Below are 12488 nucleotides of genomic sequence, written 5' to 3'. Positions count from 1 at the left end.
GAAAATGGTGACGGGTTGGACCTACAGCAGAGTGACAGCTTCAAGTCTGTTCCTGTGAGCTGTGTGAAGGGAGGTGTGTCTTTTCCCTCCAATCAGCTCTTAAAGCTCTCCTCACTGTGCTCTACGATGTGTAATTTCAGCTCTCCACCCCATTTTCTTGAACTTTGACAAGCTTTATAAATTCTGGACTTTGAATGGATGTAGAGAAGAAAAAACTGCAGATAGACAAGTACAACTTATGTAGGAGGATTTGTTTCATCGCTAATGCAGGCCATAGATGGTTCGTGTAGTGGCCGATTTTTTTCACCCGAAAGAGTAATTGGCCAATTTTCGCACTGTTAGTGGGGCAATGGCATCGGCCGATTTTCGCAGTTCCTCCTCATTTCTTTTATCGGTCATGCTGGAATATTTGCGAAAAACGGCCGATTTTCGCAATCATTGGTGGCAACAGAACGACCGATGTTTCGTTTTTCAGACAAAAAATCGGTTGTTAAATGAACTGTCTATGGCCTGCATATGTATCACCCGCGGTCGGTCACTTCACTCGGTATATGTAAGGGTTTACCGCCTGCTCACCAGCTCAGGAACCGCTTTAATAATATGGAATACTGCAGCCATATTGCGTTAAAAATAATATCCCATCATAGGTTTAGACCTCAGCAATCTGTTTTGCAAGTGTGCCTTTTGCTTGACTCTAAAGCAAGTGAACAGGGTATAAGAAAAAAAGGAAGTGCCAGTTGACAGCCTGGTTATACAACCAGTTAAAGAAAAATGATTGAGCTCTTCTTTTATCATGAAGTGTTCTCTAAAGTGTTATGTGCAGATCTCTCTGAAGGACACTTTAGGATCCACACCAAGCTCTATATTTTAAGAGTGACTCACAAATGCAGGCCCAATATGGGTGAAATCCTTGCCTTGTCTTGCGGAAAGCCTGTTTTATGGTCGCCCTAGGGGATGGATAACAGGCTCTTCAGAAACTTGATGTAAAGGGTGAAAGAAGGTGTTTGCTGCATGTATGCTGCTTCTGTCCTTAGGGAAAGTGGTATAAGAAACCATGCTGTCGTGGACGGAGGTCTCTTCACCTAAGAGTCCATCCAATCTGGAAGTAGACATATGTGAAATGTCAGGTAATTTTGTGTTTCGATTTGATTATTATTGTCAAGCATTGAATCTAGTGAGGTGGAGCTTTTTGAACATGATAATCTACAGTGTCCACTTAGCTTTCCAAATTAAATTGAAAAAATTACACTGCCATGTCCTCAATTGCACAGACATGAAATATGTAAGCTTTTATATTTTTTATATTATTTTCTTTATAGCACTTACAGCCCACCCAAAGATGACATGGTTTGTGCCTACCAAGTGCATTGCAGACATTTGGCATCATGATTGCCTAGGACTGAGTTCACATATGTCAGGGCCAGTTTCAGTGCAATTTGTAAAAAGAGTCCTGTGCGATTTTGTTCAGTAGTTCAGGTGTAATTCCAATGCAAATTGTTAGAATATAACATTGGAAATCGCACCTGAACAGGCTGAAAATCGTACCTGACTCTTTAAAATCGCACTGCGGCTGACGAGCACATACTGTATGTGAACCACCTCCATAGGAAAGCCTTTTGGTTCACATGTCATGTGAATCGTATGCAGTTCAAAACACGTCCAACTCGCATATATGTGAGCTGGGGCTAAGATAGGGTTGCCCTTCACTTTAGAGTGATCTTTCAGTTTCTGTTGTGTCTCCAGGACAGGAAGTGGAAGTGTATTAAATTTAAAATTCAAATATATCTTCCTAATTTTAGGGCTGTGTGTACATTAAAATGAAATCTCAACCTTAAGAGGGATGCGTACCCAAAGTCTGTCTGCTTTTCTATGTTCCTTTACATCTCTTCTTTATAGTTCTCAAGAATGAGTACTGGACCAAAGAATTACTACTTTTAATTTGTGCTCTTTCTAGGAAATCATGAAATCCCCTTTATTCTGACATGGCAAATCTGGTTTCACTTTTTATTTCTCCTCTTTCAGTTTTGTATACTACCGGAGGAAACTCTTATGGAAAACCCTGCGAATTTCCCTTTTTATTTAATGGGACTTGGTACCATGACTGTATCTATGACACCAGGGAAGATCGCGAGTGGTGCTCCACCACTGGAATTTTTGACACTGATGGAAAATGGGGAAACTGTATGAAACCAGGTGAGTTATTATTTACGAATTCTTAGAAGATCTAGATATGCACCACCGCATCTCAAAACGCTCATCTGATCTGCAAGCACAGCCAGGTGCCAAAACCCAGGAGTCAGTCTCCACTCCGCAGCGCACACAAACCACAAAAGTATTGGGTGCGTACCGATGATGATGAAACATACAGTAACTTTAATGAGCAAGCTACCGGAAGAAACCGCATATACAGGAAACCTTCCAGAGGCAATACCCCTAACTTATTTTACCCCCTACAGGGCCTTAATTGTAGTGATTATTTGATTAGAAACAAACTTATCACTGCCTTCTTAGGTTAGATGAGACCAGGTCAAAATAAGACAGTCCTTTTAAGTGTGTGTGTGTGTGTGTGTGGGGGGGGGGGGTTATATTTGGAAATGGTTTGGCTGTCAAATCTCACCCACACCAACCAATATCTGATGTGTTTGGTTAGCTGTGGACAGATTTCCAAATCCCCTGTGAGATCTTAATTTATTAAAGGGATTACTAGGCACAGATTGCACATTTCGTTCCACCAGAAAGAAACACATTATTTAATTTATGCAGCAGACTGCAGTTAACTTAATGGGTATTTTCACCTTTGGTAACATGTTACATGTTGCACTCATATTTGGGATGTAACACATCACTATGCAGAAGCTCCTCTCACCCCCTGAGCCCCCACCATGACAGCAGGCGGAGGTTACTCTCCTTCTGCAGCCGCTGTCACATTTTAAAATCGCCGCATCATTTATTTACAGAGATTTGTGAATGAATAAACTACAAGTATTGTCTTCCACCTCAGCAGGTAGTCTTGTAGTATCAGTGATAAAACAAATATAGTAAGCGCTTCCTGATATAGCAGCTGGCACCTCAAGGTAACCAAATAAAAACCCAAAGATACAATAAATATTTATAGTCTTGTAGTATCAATGGCCTGCGCACCAGCAAAGGAACACGTCCCTTCTCTTTTCCCACAGCTCTGAAACTGACAACCTGTACAGAGGTATGGGTACAGAGCTGTAGGAAGAGTTTGCAGGACCCTAACCTTGCTTTCAGGATCCACAGATTGTGGGTGCAATACTCTGCAGGCTCCTGAGAAAAAAAAATAAATGCCTCCCCATAGAGAACAATGGATGGTCTGATCAGGTCCGCCTGAAAAATGGAGAGGTGGACCTGATCGATCTGCCCATGTGAAAAGGCCCCAACAATGGACTACTAGTAGGCAGTGCTGGGGAAAACGCAAAAAACAATGAAAATGCTGTGCATGGTAGCCAATCAGCTTTTAACCTCAGCTTGTTCAATTAAGCTTTGGCAATAAAACCTGGAACAGATTGGTTTCTGTGCAGAAGTGAGCCTGATTTTTGCATTCTCCAGCTTTAGTGCATAAACCCGTGTGTGCTACTTTCAGACTGGTCCTTTTTAGTTTTGTTGATTCTTCACTTTTTTTCTATATACATCTTTCTTTTACTTAAATGGTAACAAGAAATTTTGACAAACCTTGCATTTGTGATTCATACGTCTTGCAGTTGTCACCAGTCATGATTTATGTAGATACCAAGCCTTACCATATGTTCTGCTGCATGATCTTAGAAATGTTGGTTATGGTTTTGTTCTATTTTTACTTTTTTTAGTGCATGATTGTAATCATACATGGACACAATACCCCACACTGCAGCAATGCTACCAGTTCAACGCCCAGTCCAGCCTCAGGTGGAAGGAGGCCTATGTGTCTTGTAAAAGCCAGGGGGCAGATTTACTCAGCATAACCAGTGAGGAGGAGCTGACATTTATCACAGGTAAGAACAGTTTACTTTTCAAATTGAATGAAATTATGTCATTTCTGATTTAAAGAGGAGCACCAGGGAAAAAAAAATCTTAATCTGCTGTATATCCATGTTATATATTTTCATGTTTATACCAGCAAGAATCTCTTGTGTGCATGGCTCAGCAATTCACCTTCTGCAACAGAGTAATGGTACTCCGCTGTCAGATGAGTAATTATAGAACAAAAGCGACTGCCAAGTTTCTGCTTCCCTAGTCACTGTCCTTTCTTGGCCAATTGAGGAAAGTGGACCATGCTGGAGCCATAGGGTTATCTTTACTGGTATTATCTGAAAGCATTAATGTTGGTGTAAATAATCTGGTTCTCCTGCAGACGGCTCCTACACCCCAGAGGATTTCAGATATTTGCCTGGAGCTTCACTTTACTACACTAACATATTTGACATATTTATATAATAACTAATTTTACTTGTACATCATTTTATATATTGAATTGAAAAACTAATCTGATACTTTGCTGCCAGTTTTAAGTCAACATTCAAACCAATGCTACATTTTGCTTTTTTTTAAGCATTTTGTGGCTTGTGAAAATCCTGGTACCAAAACCAAAAATTCAGGATGCACTTGGCCGAAAACTGAAACAGACAGTTTTTAAAATGTAATTATTGTGGCTGGCAATTTTTGCATTGAAGTCAAATGGGGGCACGATTGCGTTCAAATTACTGATAGATTTCAGCTGGTGTCTTGCTTTCCATGCCGTTTTGCACCTCTCTTTCTTCATATGTTCAATACTTTTTCCCTGTGTCACTCTATTTTATTTATTACACATCACTTCTAAACCTATTAGTTTTGGTTTATTTGTATGTATGGATTGCATTGATTGCAAAGTCAACACTCATTGACATGTGGTGGAAATTTCATGTCAATAGCACCTTTAGAAATTTATTTACCTAGAAAAATGGTGATGTGTCCAATACGTATTTTACCTGCTGTATGCCTTGTCTATTTGCCTTTAGTGCATTTTTAAACCAAAATTGTGGCAAGATTTTAAAAAATTGGTAGGAGTACCTTGATTTGGTGTCACTCTCCAGGTTATGCAGTGTGCCAGAAGGGTGTGTGAACCTCAGATAAGGGGTAAACAGAATCACAAATATTTTGAGTATATACATGATTGTTTTAATGTCTTTTTTTCTGGAAATTTAACACTGGCCACAATAATATTGAAGGAAATCTAAAGTCACAGTATACTTTCATTTTATAATATGAGCATTGTTAAAGCCATACAAACAATAGTTATTTTTTGACAGTCCAAAATAAACTTGCTGCATTTCTTGCATTACGGTAAAAAACTATTTTTATTTCTCTGCCCCCTCCCTTCCCTGCGTGAAGGAGGAAGAGAGGGGAGAATAGATCCAGAGCTGTGCACGGCTGCATCTCTTCTCCCCTCTTTATACAGCACTTGAGCAGCAGCAGGAGCCATTGGCTTTTTTTGCTGTCAATCAAGTGCAGTAAGGAGGACTTGGGGGTGGGGCTAAGTCCCGCTCTGTAAGTCTATGGCTCCATAGACACACAGCTCGGGAGCTCGCAGACATGCTGTGTACCTCTTTAGCAAAAAGCAAGTTTTAAAACTTCAAGAGCGTTCCAATTCACATGAATAGGCTAGAAATAATTGCAGTACAATGTGGAAATAAATACTATATGATTTTACATTTTGACCACACATGCAATTTAGAAAGCTAAGCAACCAATATAATGGAAATTGGGACTACAAGGCAGGTTTCAACATTAGTAAAGATATATGAACAACCCTTGCCACTTGTCTGGTAACTAGCAACCGTTTTAATTGAGTCTAGACCTCTTTTTCAGGATATTATAGGTTTTTATGTAACTTTATTTTGCTGCCACTGAACATGTGCTGCTTTGCCTGTTGACTTGTGTACTCCATAGTCATCTTGGTTAATAAACCGCTTTGTAATGTCAGAAAAGCCTGACCGGAAATCTCTTATGACTTGTTGCTGAATTTTCCGTTTTAATACCCATGTTTTAGTAACTGTCACATCTTTGATTTTGTGATAACTGAGTAGTGGAGATGTCTTTGCTGAAAAACAGCCTACAAGTAGAGCTGAATGCTGGATACAGTGTGCAGTCTGTAGGATCATGTGCTGTGGAGGCAGCAGTGACTTTCATTTTGCTGCATAGGGAAGAGGTTACAATAGATTCTTGTGACTTGAGGCTGAGAGCTCAGTGCAGTTTGGCAAGTTTCTTGTGATTGTCATACTGAAAACAAAAGACAGAGCAGTTATACGCAACAACTTTTTTTTTTCAAATTATTTACAGACGTCAATGAGAATACATGAGAGAGTGAACCTTTTTTAATACAATTTGCACCATAGGTATTCCAAACAGACCGCATACATATATCGTAAAGGGAATCTCTGCAAGCTCAAAGGTGTCTCGAGTAAACCTGTATTCTGGTATAATAGAAGCACAATGTTCATTACCAGTCCTTGGTGCAGAACAAGGTCCAGTCAAGAGCTATAATACTCTGGCTGCAACAATCTTCTCAAGCCCTTTGCTTTTATTGGAATAGAAAGAATTCAAAGTAACCAATAATGAAAGGGTGGAACCTGGGGATACCAAACTAAAGATTAGGAACTAGGGTTGCAGTTCCCTTGAGTGCAGGGGAGGAAAAAGTTAAAGGAATGGAAAGGGGTAGAGTCTTGTTGGTTGTGTGGAATGGAGAGAAGGGAGAAAAAAATTTATTTTAGAGAGAAGAAAAAAGGGGAAAGCCACCAGGGGCCACATGGGGTCTAAGGACATTGGGTTACACCTCACTACAATCCCCATTCCCTCAAACACCACACCTTTCACTCCACGCCAGCCCTTACCATTTGGCTTCATCTGAATACACAAACATATGCCAGTGTTGCAAAGTTTCGTGGAAGGCCTCTTGCATGTTCTTTGAGGAGTGTGTCAGGTCTTCCATCCTCTTAATAACGCTACTCTTTGTAGCCACAACTGGATTGATTCTGGACATTCTCTCCTCCAGCAATCAGGAATGCAGGCTTGGCAGAGTTAGGGAGGTGTCTTAAGATTGTGTGTTGGGATTGAGTTATGATGTAGAAGAAAGAAAGTTGGATTTTTAGATATGTTGAAATCAATAAACTGTTGGGAGATTCTTTTCCCCAAAAAATCTGAGAGCGTGGGACAGCTACGCAGCTAATGTAAACCAAAGATCAAATGTAAAACACCATTATCTGTAATATTCAGATATCCGTTGAGGAATGGGAAAATCACTGGAGCACATGGAATGATGGTTAAACTCCCCACATGTGCAAAAAGAAAAGTCAGTTTTCTGCAGAGAAAAAGGCAGTTGCAAGTATTTTTCAACCTGGTGGAGCATTTCTGACTTTAATATTGTCCCTTTTGAGGGGTGTGTGTGGTATGCTGTATGTCGCACTACAAGGAATTTTTATATATCATCAATTTTTCACCTACGATCGTTGAATTTTTTTTATTAAATAGGAGAGCATAGTGAATTTATTTATATTTATATATATATATCACTTTTCATCATAGCAACATTGCTCCATAAACATTAGAGAAAACCTTGTCCTGCTATTTACATTGTCCTCTACTTTTTGACCGCATGACCTTTGGTCATACTCTCTGATCAGAGGCTGAATGGTGACAGTGGAGGATCCCTTTTCTTCTCCTTTGTGGCACAGTTTCTTCCCACGGACATGGGTTTTATATAAATTTTAGTCACATCTCATGAACTTATTTTGAGGATTTTATTTTGATCATAAAGTTTTATTATATATTTTGTGTACATGTGGGGTGAATTAGCGCTACACCCTGTTCCAAATTATTATGCAAATTCTATTTAAGTGTCACAAAGATTAAATATTTTGTTTTTCACTTTAACTCATGGATGGCATTGTGTGTCAGGGCTCTTTTGATCACTGAAAACAATCTCGGACACCTGTGATAATTAGATTGGCAGGTGAGCCCAATTTAAGGAAAAACTACTAAAGGAGGGTGTTCCACATTATTAAGCAGAGCACCATTTTCAAACAATATGGGGAAGAAAAAGGATCTTTCTGCTGCCGAAAAGAGTGAAATAGTTCAATGCCTTGGACGAGGTATGAAAACATTAGATATTTCACGAAAACTTAAGCGTGATCATCACACTATTAAGAGATTTGTGGCTGATTCAGAGCACAGACGGGTTCGTGCAGATAAAGGCACATTGAGGAAGATTTCTGCCAGATCCATGCATCGGATCAAGAGAGCAGCTGCTAAAATACCATTACATAGCAGCAAACAGATATTTGAAGCTGCTGGTGCCTCTGGAGTCCCACGTACATCAAAGTGTAGAGTCCTCCAGAGTCTTGCAGCTGTGCATAAACCTTCTATTTGGCCACCAATAACCAATGCTCACAAGCAGAAACGGCTGCATTGGGCAGAAAAATACATGAAGACAAATTTTCAAACAGTCCTGTTCATTGATGAGTGCTGTGCAACCCTGGATGGTCCAGATAGATGGAGTAGTGGATGGTTGGTGGACGGCCACCCTGTTCCAACAAGGCTGTGACGTCAGAAAGGCGGAGTCATGTTTTGGGCCGGAATCATGGGAGCAGAGCTGGTCGGCCCCTTTAGGGTCCCCGAAGGTGTAAGATGACCTCTGCAACGTATGTGGAGTTTATGACTGACCACTTTCTTCCCTAGTACAGAAGGAAGAACTATGCTTTCCGAAATAAAATCATCTTCATGCATAACAATGCACCATCTCATGCTGCAAAGAATACCTCTGCATGAATGGCTGCTATGGGGATAAAAGGAGAGAAAGTCATGGTGTGTCCTCGTTCCTCCCCTGAGCTCAATCCTATTGAGAACCTTTGGAGCATCCTCAAGCAAAAGATCTATGAGGGTGGGAGGCAGTTTACATCCAAACAGCAGGTCTGGGAGGCTATTCTGACATCTTGCAAACAAATTCAAGCAGAAACTATTCAAAAACTCACAAGTTCAGTGGATGCAAGACTTGTGAAGCTGCTATCAAATAAGGGGTCCTATGTTAAAATGTAACGTGACCTGTTTAAATGTTTAAAAAGTTAAAATGTTGTTAAAAGTTTGATTGAAATAGCTTTTGATTTCAGTAAATATGCTGCAAACACAATAAATGACAATTTTCAGTTCTTTACAACCTATAAAGTGTTTTGAAACTTACTGTGCGTAATAATTTGGAACAGTGCATTGTAAGTTTTTTTTATATTTAAAAAAAATACTGTTATCATTAGAAGGTTTGTTCAGTAAAATGTGAATTGTACTCTTAATAGTTGATAACATGAGAATTATGCTGACTGTTATTTACATCAATTATTTAGGTAAATGAGAAAAATATAATTTGCATAATCATTTGGAACCGGGTGTACATATTGGTTTTCAATTTAATGTGACATGTCATGCCCTTTATTTCAGTCAAACAAGCATTTGTGCTTCAGCACACTGCTGCCCATATGATTTCATTTTTTAAAGTACACCAAGTGAAGCCGTGTACGTGTGAAATGTATCTTTGATATGTACTATAGAGTAAAATGTTACAGTTCTCTTTCATGTATTTTATGCGGAGCCTACGTACAGTCTTTCTATTCTTCTTTTTTTTTTTTTTTTCCCCTGTCCTAATTTTGTGTTTGTTACTGTTGACTGATAATGAGCAGACTTTTAGGCATGAATCATGTGCTGGGGACTTTTGAATGACTCACATTTGTTATATGGCAAATTAGATGCATGTGGTCAGTTATCTCGAAACCAGTAACTCCAAGAATAGACAAAGGGAAAAAAAATTAATAATGGCTATCTACTTTTTGCAACGGATGCATTTTTCCTGTGTCTGGAGTATGCGGGGGCAGGGCTTCCCACAATCTACACACAGTGGTTTGTAAAAACGAAAAGTAAAGCAAATCCTAACACTATCTAATGTATTTGCCTGCCATACAGAATGCAGCTAATGTTTTTCCCTGTTACCCTGTCCCTCCTAGTCTCTAGTAGTCAGGGGAAGTATATTTATGGAAGGCCTAATGTACTTTTATTGTCTCCTGCACTCTGAACAGTTACCCTTAACCATGTTAGTCTTGGCACAGGGGCGGACTGACCATTTGGAAACTCGGGCACTGCCCGAGGGCACGGGGTCAGTAGGGGGCCCCATGAGATGCCCCTGGTACCTTTTTCATAGGCTTTTTTGAGTTTGGGCAAGGACACAGGGGCCCCATGATCCCCTATTGCCCGGGGGCCCCATGAGTTGTCAGTCCGCCCCTGTCTTGGCAGGTCTCTGAGCAGGGAAGTTTACACTGTTGTGTAATTTGCTGTAATGTATGTAGGCATCAGTGGTGTGTCTGCATTGCAGGCTTCCTCTAGCTGAAAGGCTGAGTGCAATCACTGTGAACCAGCAGGTTGGAAGTCCTAAACTAAAAAAAAAACTGTCATCAAAAATTCCTGCTTAGGCTACGTTCACACTAGCTTTGTGTGCAGGAGGCAGAAAGGCTTTCGGGAAGCGTTTGTACCGCTTCACAAACGCCTCGGACAATTCTGCACATTGCAGCACATGGTGCTGTTCTAACGGCAAAACACACGCCTCTGGTCGAGTCAGGAGGCGTTGAAGCCTCCTATTCTAGTCTATGGTGCCGCTCCGCAACCGCCGGCCTGGTAGCGGTAACACCATTTAAACTTCATTATAGGCGTCTGTAGGGCGTTTTTAACGCTCGGCAAACGCCTAGCAACCGCTGCTGAACTGCGCGTCAAACGCTATAGGGGCGTTTGGCAAGAGTTGGTAAAACAGTCAAGTGTGAACGAGCCCTTACAGTAATTTTAAAAGTTGTGCATACATTTTTAAACTGTTTATTGAGCTTAAACAGCTGTACAGAAGTTTACAAGTACATATATGTTCACAATTACAAAATTCATAAAAACATACAAATGAGTACAAATATTTAGTAAAATAAAGAACTGGAACAACGAGGGTTACCACAACATTTTATATTCTTGATATATATGCCTGCTGTACCATGTACTATCATGGAAATTTATCCTGTTCCCTTTGTTTTGCTTCTTTTGTGTGAAGCAATACAATGTGACTGGTGTTCTTCCAGTCCCTCTGCTTTCCTTATAAAACCTGACCACAGTAGGCATGAGAGCACAATGTGGTCAGCTTTCTGGCCTTGCTGAGAGCTCAGTTTGCTCTCCTCCAGTGATCAGGCTTGTCCTGGCACGCGTCCCCCTGCACAGCCATTCACTGGAAAGACCAGTGTGCTGCTCTTTCTCCTCTCCTAGCTCTCTTCGCTCCTTATGCAGCTGAGAACTGGAAATGTGGTAACTTATTTAAAAATATGGGGAAAAAAAGTATTGATAATGTTTTTATATGTATACACATATGTTTTTTTGTCTTTAATTTCTATTTTAAACTGAATGGGTTGTTTTTACAAGGTGGGGTTTACTTAATTTAATTTACTTTAATTCTAAAACCCGTTGCCACGTTGCATTACATCGTGTTGAAATTGGTCATATTCCCCATTTTGGGCAGTTGAACAGGTAAATAATTTTGAATTTATTTACACTGATGAAACCAACATGTGAGGGCCAATTTACACCAGTACGTTGATCTGCGTTTTAGCACAGCTGTAAAATGCAGATTAACGGGAGGACATCTGAAAAACAATCATTTCAAATGTGTTCTATTTACACCAAAACGCTGTGCATGCATGTCAACGGACGTCAAATTTATGTCAATGGACGTTGGCGAGCATTAAAACACGATTAAAATGGATGGAAATGCACATGCATTTTCCATACATTTTAGCCCAAGTCAGTATGAATTGGCCCTGAGAATAGAAATGTGTTTTTGAAACTTTGAGTAGAGTGTTCCAAGCAAACTGTAAAAAGGATCTTTTGATAGAGGCAAAAACCTTGAAGGTAAACTTGGAAATATAAAATCAGAATTGTAATACAATGGGCAAAGTGTGATAGTCAGCATTTGACCTTAACTTAAAGGATAAGTTCACCTTTTGTAACATGTTACACCCATATTCAGGGTGTAACATGTTACAATTGTTCCGGCCCCCACCCCCTCCCCTGCGATCCCCTGTTGTGACAGCTAGTGGGAGATTTTCTTTTTAATTTTTAAAAAACGCAGCCATGTCTTCCATTCACAGTGCTCTGTGAATGGGAAGACTCCAAGTCCCAAAAGGCTTTGCAGCTGTCGGCTTGTAGTTCTCGATGAACCACCATGGCACTCTTGGCCCTCTGGTAGTTCATTGATTTTTCATGTCATTATAAAACTGTCTGCTCATACGATGTACAGGCAGACAGATTACACTGACAGTCTGCAAGAGATCTGCATGGCACCAGTGATCTGCTGATCACAGGTGCAATGCTTTCAAGGCTTCTAAAAAAAAAAAAATAGTAAATGCACATTTTTTTACCTGCAAAAAATGTGCATTTATTTATTTTTT

At 40.1% G+C, this 12488-nt stretch overlaps 1 protein-coding gene across 1 annotated transcript in view; it reads left to right on the top strand.

The window, feature by feature from the left end:
- Positions 1-12488, top strand: part of LY75 (lymphocyte antigen 75) — a 143164-nt gene that overhangs the window by 64629 nt on the left and 66047 nt on the right. Inside the window, exons 3-4 of the mRNA XM_089659877.1 lie at positions 2023-2193; positions 3831-3995. Coding sequence (XP_089516003.1) covers positions 2023-2193; positions 3831-3995 — 336 coding nt within the window. The remainder of the gene's footprint in view (positions 1-2022; positions 2194-3830; positions 3996-12488) is intronic.

Source organism: Staurois parvus, unplaced genomic scaffold (genome assembly GCF_062004578.1).
Source record: "Staurois parvus isolate SC_StPar_1 unplaced genomic scaffold, SC_StPar_1.0 ptg000031l, whole genome shotgun sequence".
Taxonomy (NCBI): Eukaryota; Metazoa; Chordata; class Amphibia; order Anura; family Ranidae; genus Staurois; species Staurois parvus.
This window is presented reverse-complemented; position numbering and strand designations above follow the sequence as displayed.